This window comes from Salvia miltiorrhiza, chromosome 1, assembly GCF_028751815.1.
Source record: "Salvia miltiorrhiza cultivar Shanhuang (shh) chromosome 1, IMPLAD_Smil_shh, whole genome shotgun sequence".
In the NCBI taxonomy this organism is placed as follows: Eukaryota; Viridiplantae; Streptophyta; class Magnoliopsida; order Lamiales; family Lamiaceae; genus Salvia; species Salvia miltiorrhiza.
In genome coordinates this window covers 33,972,913-33,990,435 of record NC_080387.1, presented here as the reverse complement: position 1 = coordinate 33,990,435, position 17,523 = coordinate 33,972,913, and the positions used below count along the sequence as shown (strand labels likewise).

The following is a 17,523-nucleotide window of genomic DNA, read 5'->3' as shown; positions in this document are numbered from 1 at the left end:
AGCCCACGAAGGACCGTAGAAGTGATACTTCTCGCCGGTTCCTATCTCATGCGTATAATGGCATAACATGTCATATCCCGGCTTTTAATCACTGATTAAAGACTCAATTATTAATAATTAAGGTTCGGCATCCATTATTAATAAAAATAGTTTGAATTATCCGATGTGATTTAATTGTTTTATATGTGTCTTGATGTGCTTAATTCTTATTATTATTTGAATCCGTTTGATTTTTAAAGGATCTTTATAAATATGGTGCACAAGTTTAATTAGTAGTTGAGCATAATTATATGAGCCACATGGATTTTTTTTTTAGTGGGCATGAAGTCATAAAATTTCCTTTAAATGAGATATTAAGTTTTATAAAGTGTTTTACTTCAATGATTTTACTGCAAGGATTTCATAAAGAATCTTTTAATTGATTAGAGTCAAGAGCTCTATTTAAATTTGATTCATCTTAACCACTACCCTACATCCCCACCATTACATTTTTCCCCCACCACTACACCTACTTTTCCACTTCACTGCCAATTTGTACCACCAACTCTCCTTTATACCGACAATAAAATCCTCATAATCTTAACAAATCTTATCATCAAAATCTTATCATCAATCATCTGCCATTTCAAATAGACAAAAGCCAAGTTTCAAAACCAAGTTTCCTTCTATTATTCATCCGCTCTTTCCTCGCTTTTCAACACACCCAACAAAGTTTAAGTGCAGAGGTAAGTGTTCCAACCAATTCTTTTCTTCTTCCTTGGGGATACAACCCTCTATTTTAACTATGTTATGTTTCCAACTTCCAGCAATCAAGCAGATTCAAATCCAAATTCATTGTTAAATTGTTGATTCGCAGATCCAACTTTGTGAGTTCAGAAAATTATCAAGGTTACCTCCTACTTTACTTTCTCCATACATTCATTTGTTAAATTACAAAACTATGATTCAAATGAAAACAGATCGAACACACGCATCCATTACCACTTCTTTTAGACTATTATTGTTTCAATTACATCAGCTTATCACCATCAGAGAACCACCAACAGAATAATACACACGCACACATTTTACTATATTCTCTAATCTATTACATGTACAATCAGTTTTAATAAAAAGAAAATGAATGATTGAATGAACAGATTAATAAAACCCTAATTTTGCTTTTGTGCGTGTGACTGGAATTTGGGGGGATGAGTCTCCCGTCCTTGTGTGTCCGAGTCAGGGGAGGGAGTGAGACAGCCGGCGGCTGCTCAGGGCCGGCGACGGCAACGGTGCCGCCGAGCCGCCTTTTCCTTTTTCTGTCAGAAATTGGGAGGAGAGGAGAAAGATTAATTGAGTTTTAGATTTAGAAAAGAGAGAAAAGGGGAATAAGTAGGAAAGGGGAAAGGACTTATCTTCTCCGGCAGAGACGGCGGCGACGCGGCGGAAGCAGCGGCACAAGCGGCGGCCCTTCGGGATGCCGTTGCTCGACCGGCCGAGGGGGAAAAAGAAGAGCAGGCAGCGGTGCTGTTGAGGTCGTCGCGGCGGCACTGTGGTCGCCGGGGTGACTGCCCACCGTGAGCAGGAAGAGAGAGAGAGATACCGAGAGGGGATGGGCCGTGAGGAGGCGCGGCTGCCGTCGATTCACCGGGACAGGAGCAGGACGACGGCGATATGCCGGACCTTCGCCGATCTCGGGCGGCGGCGGCAGAAACGAGGAGAGGGAGAGAGATGAGCTGTGTGTGTGTGTGTGTGCGTTTCTTGAAGTGAGAGGGCCAGAGAGAAGGAACGGACGAAGGAAACAGGGGAGAGAGAGAGGAGGGAGGCGTCCGGCGAGGCGGCGCGCCGGAGGCGGCGCCGGACTCGACCGAGCAGAGAGGCGAGAGGGGCGAGAGAGCCGAGAGGCAGAGAGGGAGAGTGAGGCGCTGATGATGTGCTGTGTGTGTGCGTGTGTTATGTGTTTGTGTGTGTGATATATGTGTGTTATATTAGGGTTAGGATTTAATTGGGCTCTTTATTAATTTTGTTTGGGCCGATTTATTTATTTAGCTTGGGCCGAAAATTTTAAATAAAATGGGCCGATTTTATTTTATGTTGCTGGGCCTTCCTGCTTTGTAAAAAAAAAAAGGAATGGGCCGATTTTTATTTAATAAAATGTACTGGGCCCATTTTAATTAAGTTTTGAACTGTTAATTGATTAATAAAGCCTACGAATTTTTGGCCTTATTTATTTTAAAATGTTTGAATTTTCACTAAATTAATTTAGTGAATTTAAATATCTTGATTTAATTTTTAATATTTAAGGTTGGGACTATTTATTTTAAATGAGGTCCGTTCTTTTATTTAATTTATTGAAGGACTAAAAAAAATAATAATAATAATAATAATTTGGGATTAAACCCTCATTTTTATAATATTTCAAGGCTTTTTGAGTATGGATTTTAAATGGTTAAAATGTTTTATTTCATCTCAATGGATTTTAAAATGTTTTATTATTTATAAATGAATAATGGAATTTCTTATTTATTTACAAAAAAAATGTATAGAATATTATAAATATGGTTTCTTTTTAAAGAAAAAGGATTAAATTATTTTATGAGTAATTCCATTATAATGGAATTAAAATGTCCTATTAGAATGGCTTCATGTTTTAATAAATATTGAGACTATTTATTTACATGATAAAAAAAATGTGGAATTGTGTTATAGAATGATTAAGTATATGATTTACTTTATCAAATGAGCTTGGGATTTAATTGAGATATTAAATTACTAAGCATGTGTTTATAAATGATTTATTTATTTAAGTAATGAAAATGTGCGAAGTATGAGAAAGCATGATTTATAATGATTAAATTTTCAAGGTGATAATATATGGCTTGTTCTTAATTGATGGAGTACTTGACTAAATGACGGGTGTAGAGGGAGGTTATGGATTATGTACATGTTGATGTTCGAACAAATGGGTTCGAACCTATATGATAGTTACATGATAATTGGTTACATTTTATTGATTGAATGAAACGAGATTAATATGGATGCTAGAACCCTAAAACATTAAAAGATACCTTAGGCACATAGAATTAGACTTTGTCTTATGACAATTTCTTCACGAACTTATCGACTCTTCATCAATGAAGGTCCGGGCGACAGAAAGTGAAGCAGAAGAAGAAACGACTCCACGCCAGCTTTAAGAACAATTGAGGTGGGCATTATTTTATTATTACGTATATAGAGATCCCCTGCGTGACGTAGGCCTCATATGCGAATATATATGCATGATATGTTTTGACTATTTATTCAGTTCTTATAAAATGCTTATATGTTCAATGCCCTTTATGAAAATGAAAATGTTATGAAAATGAAATGTTTATGAAATGATTGACTGCCAAAATGTTTATGTTTTTATATGTATCCTATCTGTGTTGGTTCGCCAACTTTAAAGAAAATCCAATTGGGATCCTATGCTAGACAAAGGTCGCTAGCTAGGGTTAACGTGTACACTCATGGAGACCGCGAGTCGCTTGCGACCGGTCTTGGCGTCCGTGGTAAGGAGGCCTCCTTCCCGGCGCGTGACAGAAAGGACAGATATGGATCATATAGACTGAAAATGGGATGCATCCACCTTTATGAAAATGAACGAAATGTTTTAGTAAGCGCAGGTCATTTATGAAAACCCCTGTGTGTTACTGTTATGGCAGTTCAATTTATATATGTATGCATGTTGTATTTCGGCTTATGTCACTGAGTATTTTTATACTCAGCCCTGCATGTATTTCTAAATGTGCAGGTTGAGCAGGCGATGGAATGGATTGGTGTTGAGCGGATTTCCCTTTTGATATTTATGTAATGAAACCTTGAGTATGCATCTCCATATGCATAACTCACACGTTTTTCCGCTGCAAACACTCTGAATTTGTTATCGTATTGTGGAACTTATTACTCCTTCATTTTGTTTAACTTTCATTTGGGGTTTAGTCGTTATGGCTGGCTCATTTGTTAATTACCTAAGTGGTTATATATATATACCACTAGTTTGTTGTTATTAATGTTGGTTATTTGGTAAATCCCTTTTTAAATTTCCATTTCTTATTGTTCATCCAAGTCATAACCCCGGTTAACCCGTCATTGGGATAGTGGGCTGTGACATAACATCTTATACGAATACGCGCCCCAGGGGAATCTATCAAATGCAGCCAGATCATCCACCAAAACCCAAAGCCACGGCTGTACCCGCGCATCCAACCCAAGAACAAGGGTGTGAGCCACACACACGAGGACAACACGAAGGTACAGGCTCCCATCCTCATCATCCACTCGACGATCCAAATTGCACACGCGTTTGATGAGCGACTGTATGGTCATGCTTCGCGTACCGCAGAATCGTCGGTATGCCTCCACGCGACTGCAGTCGTGCTGTAATGTCGCATCGAACCTCGATCCCCCGAAATTGAGCCCAGTCACTAATGCGTAGTCCGCAGGGGAAAATCTGACTCGTGCTCCGCACAGAAAGAAGCACATCTCATTTTCTTCTGACACAATCTGCCTCGATACAATCTGGTGTAATGCTTTATTGCTCTTCGGGCCGGGCCTCCAATCAGTGAAATGCCCAAAACATGATGCTCTAAATCTTCCCAATAAATCTGAATTGCACTGTTCGCCGACCACATTTAAAGTTTCAACTAGCTCCGGAAAATGTGAATCCCTATAGTAGGTGCTGATAGCAACCTCCGTCTGGTCTATAGTGTCGCGACGAAGATATGTGACATTCGCCTATTCATTTACAAAATGAAAACATATTAAATTCAGTAAAATATTTAAAAATAATACAAATAGGCATAATTAAAAAAGAGGCGAAATTAATTAATACCAAGCAATTAAATTAAATAATATTAAAATTCAGTAATTCAGTAAAATAGTAAAATTCAAGTAAAATAGTAAAATTCAGTAAAATATTAAAACATTTCCTCTTAGTAATATTAAAATATTAAAATTCAGTAAAATTCGAGTAATTCAGCAATTTAATATTAAATTCAGTAAAATTCGAGTAATTCAGCAATTTAATATTAAATTGAGTAAAAATTCAGTAAATTATTAAACTGCAATTAATACCAAGCAATTTAATTAAATTCAGTAAAATATTAAAAAACTGCAATTTAATATTTTACCAAGCAATAACAGTTTCAATAATTAATAATTAAAGAATTAAATATATTTATTTAATAACAGTTTCAATAATTAAACAATAACAGTTTCAGTAAAATAACAGTTTCAATAATTAACGTAAACATACAGATATATTTAATAACGTATTTTATGCCTAAAAAGAAACTATCCGGCCGGTGAAGTGTCCGGTAAAATGTATCCGGCCGGGTACATTTCAGATTGAAACTGTTCCGGCCGGACGCATTATTCCGGGCATAGTGCCGGCCGGATAGTTTCTATATAGGCATAAAATACTTTATTTTATTAAATCACACAAAAACCACACAAACAATGCAATGTAATACCCAGCAAAACTCGCAATAATAATTCAATAATGATTACTTAAACAAATATAATTAAATTAAATTCAGTAAATTTCTAATGATTAATATAAACATACAACTAATTAAAATGGAATAATTTATGCTAAAACACGATCGGTCCGGCTGGTGAAGTGGCCGGATAAATCGATCCGGCCGTATGTTTCATTTAAATAATGTTCTCGGCCGGATCGATTTATCCGGCCACTTCACCGGCCGGACCGATCGTGTTTTAGCATACATTATTCTATTCTATTCAATTTCATGAAAATTAAAAATAAATACCTGTGAAGAAGATGCCATGGATGAGTCCGAGTGTGCTTCAATCTTTTGAACTCTCTGTGCTTCAATCTTTTGAACTCTCTCTCTCGGTGGGTAAAAGTGAAGAAGCTCTCGGTGGGTAAAAGTGAAGAAGCCGATAGAGGTGTGTGGTTGAGTAAAAAACCCTAGTATTTTAAAGTAAGTGAACGGACCGATTGTATCGGCTTTATGTCTATCAAAAGGGAATCAAATTTTGAAGAAGGATATTTTTACCTTTATGTATCGGTGACATGCATGATTTTTTTGGGTAACAAGCATGCATTTATTTGGGACGGATATTGAGTATATTTTAAATTTAAAGATATCAATTGATTTACACGATATATATAGTGTTATATAGTACTATATATCAACATTCAAGAATAACACAATACATATATATAAATATATATATATATATATATATATATACAAATAATTTCAAAGAATATATGTATTGAAATTAAGATATTAAAGGGAAAAAAATAAAAAATTTAAGATAGATACGCATGGATATATATTATTAGCGTCTTGATTTTTTTTTGTTTATGAAATTGAATAAAATAGAATATTTTATGCCTAAATATCATCGATCCGGCCGGTAATTGTCAAGGAAAAATGTATCCGGCCGGGTCATTTGTAAATTGAAATGTACCCGGTCGGATACATTTCTCTGGCCATTTGACCGGCCGGATCGATGATATATCGACATAAAAGTTTGTATTCTATCTATTTGTATCTTTATATTAATTTTTACTATTTTGCTGAATTTGATTTAATATATTGTTTAAGTGTTAATTAGTGTCCGGTCGATATATTTACAATTTAAAGATATGAACAATATATATATATACAGTGTAAAAAAAATTATTGCATGCACTCAATTTCGGTCATTATTGTGCAAAAATGCATTGAAACTCACGAGTGTGTAAGAGTGTGTAAGAAGACCGAAATGATTACATTTGATGTTGACCCACTTAAGGGTTAATTAGTAATTTAGGGCATGGATTGCTTTGCATGATAAGGGTGGACATTTTTCAAAATATGAATAAGGAGTGGGGCACTTTTGCCTATTAACACTTTTAATTTCATGCTTGTTTTATTGAGATTTTCTAATGATTTCCACCACAAGGGCATTACGGTCAACAGATTACAACGGCTACGTTCATCATAGATTCATAGCCGTTGATGTGCAATAAACAAAAACACGCTCGTCGAGGCAATAGTTCGCCCCCCTCTTTCCACTTTCCAGTTGGAGACTGAAAGTGAGAATTGAAGAAATTGTCCATTTCTTAAACACTGTTTGTTGAATCAATAGCCATTAACCAGATCTTCCCCATTTCTTGCTCGTCCCAAATCTTAGGGTTTCTTTTGATCAAGCACTACAAACATCTCTGCAGCTTTTTTAGAAAATGAATCTCAACATCTTCAAGAAGAAAACTTCGCCTAAAGGTAACATTTTCTTATCTTTTTCTTTTTTTTTCATTGCCCCTTTCTCTTTAATTATCATAATGTATATACATCAATGCTGTTCTTAAATCATCTCGATCTTTGTAGTTCAAAGATTTTGCCTTTATATGTGAAAGCATAGGCGCTCATTTATTTTATTATTTTGAGTTAGCCCTCGTTTTAGCTCATTTGCTGTATTTGAAGCTGTTTGGGCAATTAGGTTTGGTGAATTTGATCGATGACATTTTGGTGTATTTTACAGATGCGCTGCGAACAAGTAAAAGAGAAATGGCGGTTGCCACAAGAGGTAATAATATATTCTTACTTGTTTTGACAGTTATAGTTCAGAATTATTGGACCAGAACATGTAGCTATGCTGTGCGTCACTAAGAAATTGTGGATTGTTTGAGTGTATCTTAGTGTAGGAGTGCCAATTATTTGAAATCCTGAATGGTTTATATGCTGGTTGTATGTTTAAATTACAAAGTTTTTCTGTCTGTCTCAATAGTGAAACGTGGAACTTCGTTTAACAAATGAAACACTGGAAATATCTGCACAAGTTTTAAGTGTCTGAAACTATAACTTTCGAAATGAAATCCTCAATTGTCAGCTTGTTTGTCTGTTCAGTTATGACTATGAGGTTTCTCTGACAGTTTCCATAGTGAAGTAGCTTATCTCGCTCAACTTTGTTTAATAAATGAAATACTAGAAATAGCCCTGCAAGTTAAAAGTTCCTTGAAATCTATTTTCTTTGTTCTTCTTTTAACCAATAAATCAATGGATTCGAAGTTGGGCGTATGGGTTTAATAATATACTTTTATAATGTGTGCCTGCTGCATTTTACCAACAGTTATCTTGTTCCCTCTACTGATTTTGTCGTGCCACAGGCATTGAACGTGAAATTGCATCTTTGCAGATGGAGGTATTGTTTATTACTATTTAATTTAGTAGTGCCAATACCTATCAATATTAGTTTGTTGTTCTAGTCTAATGAGAAGGTCGTTGCTATCTGCAATTTTTAGGAGAGGAGATTAGTGGCAGAGATCAAGAAAACTGCTAAAACAGGAAATGAGGCAAGTTTTGAAGTTTCCATTTTAGGTTTCTTTAAGTTTTGGGTGTAACATTCAGTGAATTCTGATGAAAGCTTCAAGCTTCAGATGAGAATGTCTACTATACCACTCTGATATAGCTTCAGATGTTAATCTATAAAATTATCGACATTATTGTTCATAATAGTTGTATTCTTGGCTTCGAAGGAAGTACAACAATTTAGGAAGATCTCGACTTAAAAGTAGAAATATGTTACATGAATTTCCATACCATCTTTCAGTTGGAGTTTATTGTTGAAGCATCATTCTAAATAGCAGTGATAATTTTGCTTGTTGCTTTTTCACGGAGCTGATGTATTCGTTCTCTAGGTCTTTTGAGTGAGCTGCATTATCGATGTTTCAGTTAAGTGTCGTCAATTTTAAATTTACTTGAAACTTACCACAAATTTTTGCATGTGACTGTCACGTCTATCTAGGCTGCAACAAAAATCTTAGCTCGACAATTAGTTCGGCTTCGGCAGCAAATCACAAACTTGCAGGGCAGCCGTGCCCAGATCAGAGGTGTGGCAACTCACACACAGGTGATGGACTTGGGAATGATATAACATCATATGACTGGAACTTGTCCATTCTGAACATACTTGGTAAATTATAATTTGTTATCTGAATTTGTTTTTGGCTTACAGGCCTTGTATGCTAGCACTTCAATTTCAACTGGCATGAAAGGAGCAACCAAAGCTATGTCTGCTATGAACAAGGTTGGTGTTTGAAATGACATGATTTGATAGCGAACCCGGTTTAGTTTCTTCAAGTCTATTCCTATGCTTCATGCTACTCGTGATTACTTTCTTTTGGGTATATTTGCTCATGTTCATAGAGGTTTAATTATGTTGTTCCTGTACTTGGTGAATATATGTTATTATTGTTAATACAGTTCCTTATCTCGAGTGAGTAGAGTTTAATGCACAATATGTAGTTTTGCAAGAAAACTAAAGACGACTCCTCTATGTAGTTGATTATTGAATTTCTCCTCCTTTAATTTCAGCAAATGCAACCTGCAAGACAAACTAAAATGATCAGAGAATTCCAGCAACAGGCAGCGCAGATGGACATGACGGTATGTTTTCTGCTTAACCACTTTCTTTCGTCCTCAAAATGCTTCGGTTATTTTTGAAGAATATTGTGTTTGATTAATCTGTTATAAGTTAGACTGGTTACTGAGTAAGCAACAACACATATTGCTAATCTTCTTCTCCGTTCAGATTGAAATGATGTCTGAGGCAATTGACGAGACACTAGACAAAGATGAGGCTGAAGAAGAAACCGAAGAACTTACTAACCAGGTAGCTTTATTACTGCTTTTGGACCACCTAATCCTCCAATTTTTATCTGAATGTCCGACTTTCTGACACCACACGCAAATTTATTTTTCTGTATATAGGTCCTTGATGAGATCGGGGTTGACATTGCTTCACAGGTTGGCTTCTTTGTAACCCCTCATATATTTGCTACTATATACATGGCAAAAGAAACGTCTCTGATTTAATTTTTTCTAAACAGCTATCTTCAGCTCCAAAGGGGCGGATTGCATCAAAGAAAGTCGAGAATGCTGCCCCAAGGTACGTCCCATTAAAACTTTATTTGAGATGGAAGTATGCATAATATCACTATCTTTATTTCTATTTGTCAGTATTATCATCCCTTTGCCCCATATATGTGAATATTCTTGAGAATACAGCATATACAGACCACAATTTCAGGAAGTACATATCTAGACTGCTTTTCTGGACCACCATTTCACAAAACCTTTCGTTTCTTTATAAGTGTCGGATTCTTTATGTCTCATCTGTAATGCAGTTATTTTACTTTATTTTATTTTTTTTGTCTTGTAAGTAGATATTGTGTTGATGATCTTGTCTTGTTTTGAACTCACAGCGCTGCTGCGTCGACTGATGTTGAGGACCTCGAGAAAAGGCTGGCGTCTCTTCGACGAATATGAGTGATGTATAATCATGCATAGGTTATAGTTCTACCAAAAAAATATCATGTGTAAATCACTATCATATCAAATACTTGAGCAGGATTAAAGAATTTTTGCTTTTTATTTTTGGTGCCCTTTTTAATACTGATGTTGAGTTGATCATGTTTAATTTGCACCATTTCTTGGACTTTAGAGATTAAAACACTTGCCTATTTCTACAATATTGTGCACACGAACACACAGTTGCACATAAAATGGTGTGTATTGGTTTTGTAATGGTGAGCCTTACATTAGTACGATCTTTTTTTCTTATTATTTAATTTGTAACTGTAACATGACTATTAATATGTTGGAATTACGCTTAAGTGACAAAACTGAGGCATCCAAAGACTTTTCTTTGTGTGAGATTTTGGCTCAATCAAGGAGTGTAATTTTTTCACTTATGTATGGATAGTGTTTTTCACCTTGTGTGGGTAATAGTCTCCTAGGTGTGATTATTTTTTTCAAATTTGTGTGGTGTATCTAATTGAAAAAAAATGTTGGAATTACACCACAATCTTAAACTTTTGTAAACATTTTCAATTTTCTTTATGAGATAGATGTAAAGTCCACGTTTGCACTTCATACATTCACCTGTGTCAAGTCGAATGGCGTTGCATAACAACAAATGCTTACAACTTACTATAATATATAACAATATTTTTTTTGGATAAATAAACAATGTATTTTTGTGAACTTTAGTATTTTACTCGTCAGAAAATAATTGGGGATATTTTTATAATTGCAAAAAATTGAGAGATTGTGGTATAAATTAATTGTATCATTTTAAAAATCATGTTGTAATTATAAATTCGAAAATTAATCCAACTTTTTAGGTTTTAAATTTGAAGTGTTTCTCGCTTAAAACCCAAGATAATAACTGCTTCCAAAAAAAAAAACCCATGATAATAACGACATCACCTAAACGTAACGGCATAACTATATATCTCTCTCTCTTCTTATATGACCAATTATATTATTTGAAAAATTAATGTATTGTCAATATCAAGTTGCCCTCCAAAATTAATTTATTTTATTGAAGCTTCTAGAGTATCAAGACAAAGTGAACGTAACCACACATGCATAAAGAATTGAGATTACATAGAGGCAGAGAAATTAAAGAATATGTTTAATTTGGTATCTTTAGTCTTCTCCGTTGAGAGACACTCTCCAGCAAAGTCAACGTTCAAAATTTTCAATAGATTATCACTTTCAACGGAGAAGAAAACAACAAAATACAATCTAACCCAATCCAATTACAATCGCGCTAGATCTGATTTCTTTTTTCATCTTCTTTTCATTTTCCCGCACTGGTTGTTGCAGTAATCTGCTAGTCAGATTTCGTAGTTTCAGGAATTACCGATTTGGTCGCACTGTAATACGTCGGTTTTGCAGGTGTGAGAAAATCCTCCTAGCTGCTTGTTTTTTCTTGTTCATTTCGTTTAGTAGTCGTTTGAGTTTACAGTTTTGCGTTGCAATTTTTGAGTTTTGTTGATTCGTGTTCAGTATTCGTTTGTGTTTGTGATTGTGTGAATTAGAGATAATTTTTGAATTTAGAGAGGTTTAATGTGCGACATTTATGGCTAGGACTCTCAACTCTGTTGCGTTTCTTTTGATGTGTGGATAATTAGACGAATGCACATTTATCTTTGACAATTGAGCTGGCATATATAGTTGGTTTTAAACCCGGAAGTTTCATGTAGTTTCTCAAATTTCTGTAATATCTTGAAAAAAAGAGGAGTTTTTGGTCGACTTGTTTTCAATTTTTGTTCTCGATTCTGGATTTTTTGATTGGCAGATATGCAGAGCCAAGTTGTTTGCAGTGGGTGTAGAACCGTCCTTCTTTACCCGAGCGGAGCTACAAATGTTTGCTGTGCAGTTTGCAATATGGTTACTTCTGTGCCACCACCTGGTAATGATCGAAAATTTTCTTTGCCAAGCTATATGAAACAAATTTTCCCCAAGTCAATAGAAAAATTATTGCTATCAAACTGAAGTGGATAGGGATGAATAGCACGTCTGTTAGTTTTTTTGGTGCATGCTACTGCACAGTTTAGTTTATATCATGCCTATAGTTCTTCGGTGGCATTAGAGCAATTCGTGATTATGCATCATTGGTGATATGGTTTACTGTTTTACATTTTTACATTATTAGTACATACTCCTCTTTTTGTGTTTTCTTTCTTCGTGGCTGTATATTACTGCATCTTCTTTAGCATAACAGCATCTTGTTTTTTTGACGTATTTTTCTTTTTAAAGTTGATGACTTGTTAGCACTGGCAAATCAACCACACAGCAGCACTTTGTGTTTCTTCCTTTCTTATCATTGAATATAAGAACAGCTAGATGAAAATTATTCCTTCCTTCTTTTCCAATGCCTTAGCTGTCCACCTAATACAGAATCGGGGGTTGGGGGGCACTGTGGTATTGTATTGTAATTTCTCTGAACACAGGGGAAAATTACTATTAATAGCAACCTGAAATTGAGAGACTGTGACTGCACAGACAAGGTGTTCTTAGTGTGTTCTCTTATTTATTGGTAGTGACAACAAGCAAGTGTGCATATCATGTTTCTGAGTTTTTGGGTATTCTATGCAGGGATGGAAATGGCTCAATTGATATGTGGAGGCTGTCGCACCTTGCTTATGCATGCTCGTGGAGCAACCAGTGTCAGGTGTTCCTGCTGTCACACTGTAAATCTTGTGCCAGGTATAAACTTGACTTGTTATTTACATATTAATGCTAGATCTTATTGTCTTTTTCTAACATTAACCCCCGTCATTAATCATCATACAAATAGAATGATCTCCTGGTCATGCATGCTAATTTCATGGCACTTGTGCAAGTTTTGGTGCTTCTTCAATATATTTGCGATCATTGCCTAATTATTTTTCAATGACGATGTGCAGCTGCCGCGCCTCCTAATAATGTTGCTCATGTCAACTGTGGAAATTGCCATACTATGCTGATGTATCCTGCTGGAGCACCATCAGTAAAATGTGCCATTTGTCACTTCATCACTAATGTTAATGTTAGTATTATGGTTTGTTCTCTGTGTGGCTACTTTTATTTTCTTCACTCCCCTACATATGTTAAGGAAATACTAGCAATGTCTCTCTTTCACTCTTTTTATTTAATAGAGATTTATTTCTAGTTAAATGGAAGAAATTATATCATATTGTTTCTTAAGTAAATATTTATCCTCTTCTTTTGGCCTTGAGACATACTACTAGATAGTTAGTACAATGAGATGGGGGGAGGACATGGGGGCTATGAAGTGAATCAATTTCATCGAGATGAGAACATAGGAGGTGTACATCTTCTGTTACATAAGCACTTGATGTTGTACTTCTAGTGGAAAGAATTTGGTCTTGGCTATATATTTCACGGGTAGGGGAGATCTGCATGACTCAAGTCTTGAACTCGGCAGAGTCCTATTCCTCTATATCATCGGCACTGAGACTGCTCTTATTTTGTGATCTATGTTCGGGCATAGTGAAAGAAACTTCTTTGAGCAGTTTTCAGGTGTATGTAGAATTCTTTCTCATGACTAAAAGTCTATCTATTCCTGAAGGTTTGTGCTTCAGATGCAGAGAAAGGATCGTAATTCTTTATCTAATGAACTAGTTCCTGATGTTATTTTTGCCTGGTCAACATTTTATTAGTCAGGTTCTTATTTGAAAACAATGTGATGAAAAATATTTGGTAGATGAAATATTTCCTGCCTGGTTGAGATGCTAGACTGGATTTCTCCAGATCTTTTGTGTGCATTAATAAGTATTTGAGTAGGAAAAGATGGGATTTCTTAGCAGATGAAAAGTAGCTTTACTAGTTTGTAATGGAAGACCAGTGCCATGTAGATAGATAGACGAGGTGGGAACTCCAAACAGCAGAAAAAGTTTATTCTGCTTATCATACAAAAACATGATACTAGTTTTAAATTTCTTTTGGATTTTAAATCTACTTTCGCTTTTGTAGATGGGCGATACGAGAGTCCCCATTCCTGTAAATAGACCTGCGGTGAACTCCAATTCTGCACCAACGCAATCTACTTCTACAGTAAGTTTATCATCTCCATATTGCCATGAGCATGAAACCTTCTTTTGAATCATCAATTAGTTGGAAACTCAGAATTCATTTGCTTGCTGCAGGTAACAACAGCCCATTCTCATAATCAAACGGTAGTGGTGCAGAACCCCATGACTGTTGATGAAAGTGGCAAGTTGGTCAGTTCATCTTTCAACCCTTGGTTTTGCATTCCATATTTCTCAGCTCATGCTATTGGGGTTCAATTTCATGTAAACTGATCAAATTTGTTCTTCCACAGGTGAGCAATGTCGTTGTTGGCGTCACGACATAAGATGTATGTCAATGTAAAAGTACGTTGGAAGCCTAGTCGGCTACAAAAACAAGCATATAGAGAGAGATCCTGTGCATATTGTGGCTATGATTAAAATAAAATTTGTTGTAAAGTACCAGAGGAAAACTGGACTATTTTGCACTATATATAGCGTGCTTCATTTTGCTACCCAGGAATTGTATGTTGTGCCTGCAGCTTAGCAGATTGAACACTTATAATATATTTGTAAGTAAAATGTATGCTTGGAATGCTTTGGTTGTTCATCACATCTTCACCTCTTGCTTACCAACTGAAATATGCATATTCAATAATTGGCCCCTCTCTCTCTCTCTCTCTCGCTCATTAAGGTCACATCTTCCTATTTTATCCTTGTTGATGCAAATTTTATAATTGTGAGTTACAAATTCTAAGGGCAGATGGAGTAATTTAAGTTTAGAATAATTGTAAGGAAAGGTAGCATCGAATTTTCCGTCGCATCAGTCGTACCTAGGGATATAAAACTGAAATGACGTCTAATACCAATCATAACGACAAATTGGTAAGCTTTACAACCAAGGGAGGCATGCGCCATGAGAGCTGATAGATTACTATTTGGCATGTTTGAAAGAAATGGGCTCTATTCAACTTCATAAGCCCCCACTCCATAAAGAAACACCCTTTTATCACTTCAACAAAATTAATATAATTGCATATGAGTCCACTTCTAATACTTGTTGATTCAAATCAGCAAATTAGTTTGGAATTCAAGTTTGGCCAATTTTGTGGGGCTGAAATTTTTTAAGGTGATCGTAATTCCGATAAAATAAAAAGTTTGGATATGGATTTGCTATACTATAGTCTATAAAAATGGTGTTCAAATTACAAATTGAATCGATTTAATTAAAAGTATATTTTAATTTTATACTACTATATAACTTGTTCCGTTGTTGACATTGGTTTTAGCTGGCTTTTGATTCTTAAAGTCAAAACTATCGCTTTCTTTCTCACACATTCTTTCTTTTTCCTCCTTCCTTTCCATGAATGTCGGATTTCAATAAATTGAGTTTTCTTTCAATATTTTGTTTTGCTGGGTTATGTTAACAGAATTATTTTCATTTCAAGAAAGATGATCACACGACCACATGATGAAAAATATTTCTTCACAGAAATTACTAATACTATTATATATATTACTGTCCATAGTGCTAATGTTCATTATTTCCCTGACTAGTTCGTCATTCGTTTTAAGGTTAATTGATGACATTTCAGTCAATATGCAATTTAACTACGACTTTCAAATCGTTTCAATTAAGACCTTTTTATTTGATTTGCAGCAAAGTTGGCACCATCAATATTTTTTATGGTGATCAATAAAATAACGTGACAATATTTGGTTTTACATAGACAAAATCCATTAGTCTACGCGTGGACAAATAATCTTGCCTTGTCAACTTCCAATTGTAGAAAAAAAATGCCGAAAGAAGGGAACGATGAGAATTGAACCTTAAATTGATGGAGTGAGGTTTTCATAGCTTATAATTGAGTAATATTGGGTAAAATTTAAATCACATTTTGTAAAGATCATCGTGCATGGAGGTTAACACCATATATGACATTTAATTGCCTATTATATCAAAGCTCAGAAACGTAGAAGTCAGAGAGATCCCTATTTCAAGGCCGTCAAATTAAATAAAATTAAGCAAGCGTATTCTTGTACAAGCCTACGTACAGTTAAAAATAAAAATAAAATGGAGTATGTATTTAACTATATATATTCAACACAAACACAATTACTAATACTGTAAAAATTCTCCCTAGATTACTACACGTGCTCTGAAAAGGACAATGCCCCTACAGTATATTTTACCACGTACCTACAACAATCTCGTCTAGATATCATATAATGTGTTCATATTATTGTTGAAGGATGTGACAAGGTGTAACCACTTAAAAACATTTTTTAGTTTTGGAAAATTCATAGCCTCTAAATTATACGTGAATTTCACCACACATATGAATATATATGCTAGTATAAAATTTTGGAAACTAGAGAGTGAATATTAAAAACTTTGACAACTTAACAGGATCCATATTATTTGACATGAATCTAGTAAAGCTGTTAATTAAGTATTCGTCAAATAAAAATTGTAGTAAATAAATTGTAGAATAATTAATCAAATTCGCTATTTGTTTGACGATCATTTTGTTTGTTTGTTTGACGATCATTTTACATAAAATAATTGTTTAGCTATGGAAGGTGTAGTTTTTTTTTTTTTTTTGAGACAAATATGGAAGGTGTAGTTACTTTACATTATATTTAATTTAATGAGACGACTTTTTATTACTGGACTTTACTAATGCATATCTTTCAATTCTTTTTGAAAAATAATACGTTAAAATATAATACTACTATAAATGCATTCCCTTGCATCTTTTTCCGGACAAGAGAATACATGAGCATCAACAAATAGGTAAAGAAAGAAGAATTGTCAAATCGTAACGGTCAGAGCCGACAAACTTTAACTAAGAAAATGATAAAGCGAATTTCTTTATTTAGATAGTGTAAGAAAAAGAAGGCAAAAGTTGCATCTGAAAAAGCACTCAAATTTGCATGCTTAGAATATTTTTTGAGACGGGCATGCTTAGAGTTAGAATATTACTGGAGAAGATGACCATGGAATCCGGGTGCGGACTTCCGCATGCATAATTTTATTGTTTCTCATATACTCCTATATCATTATATTTCTTTTCATTTCTATTTTATTCCTTTAACTTATATCTACTCCCTCCGTCTCATTAGGCTTATCTCATTTCTTTTGGGCACGGTTATTAAGAAGATTATAATTAGTGTAATAAAAGTGT

The 17,523-nt window shown here is 34.9% G+C and overlaps 1 protein-coding gene and 1 long non-coding RNA gene across 2 annotated transcripts; both read left to right on the top strand.

The window, feature by feature from the left end:
• The first annotated feature begins 359 nt into the window (after positions 1–359).
• Positions 360–4,028, top strand: LOC131021572 (uncharacterized). Its single transcript, XR_009100994.1, has 4 exons — positions 360–725; positions 807–888; positions 3,120–3,184; positions 3,770–4,028. It is a non-coding gene; the product is annotated as an uncharacterized LOC131021572 (long non-coding RNA).
• A 2,928-nt stretch (positions 4,029–6,956) lies between these two features.
• LOC131006774 (vacuolar protein sorting-associated protein 2 homolog 2-like) lies at positions 6,957–14,945 on the top strand. Its single transcript, XM_057933912.1, has 17 exons — positions 6,957–7,256; positions 7,516–7,560; positions 8,141–8,175; positions 8,276–8,326; positions 8,779–8,883; positions 8,989–9,060; positions 9,348–9,419; positions 9,565–9,645; positions 9,744–9,779; positions 9,863–9,921; positions 10,238–10,293; positions 12,121–12,234; positions 12,921–13,031; positions 13,232–13,353; positions 14,301–14,381; positions 14,474–14,548; positions 14,650–14,945. The coding sequence occupies exons 1-17, from the start codon at positions 7,217–7,219 to the stop codon at positions 14,680–14,682; spliced, it is 1,188 nt and encodes a 395-aa protein (XP_057789895.1). The 5' UTR covers positions 6,957–7,216; the 3' UTR covers positions 14,683–14,945.
• Positions 14,946–17,523: the final 2,578 nt, after the last annotated feature.

Excerpts from the sequence above, each read along its gene's own strand:
- LOC131006774 (XM_057933912.1), top strand. The coding sequence starts at position 7,217 with ATGAATCTCAACATCTTCAAGAAGAAAACTTCGCCTAAAG. Across the intron at positions 7,257-7,515 it reads GAAGAAAACTTCGCCTAAAG|ATGCGCTGCGAACAAGTAAA; the intron begins GTAACATTTTCT and ends TGTATTTTACAG. Across the intron at positions 8,176-8,275 it reads TTGCATCTTTGCAGATGGAG|GAGAGGAGATTAGTGGCAGA; the intron begins GTATTGTTTATT and ends TGCAATTTTTAG.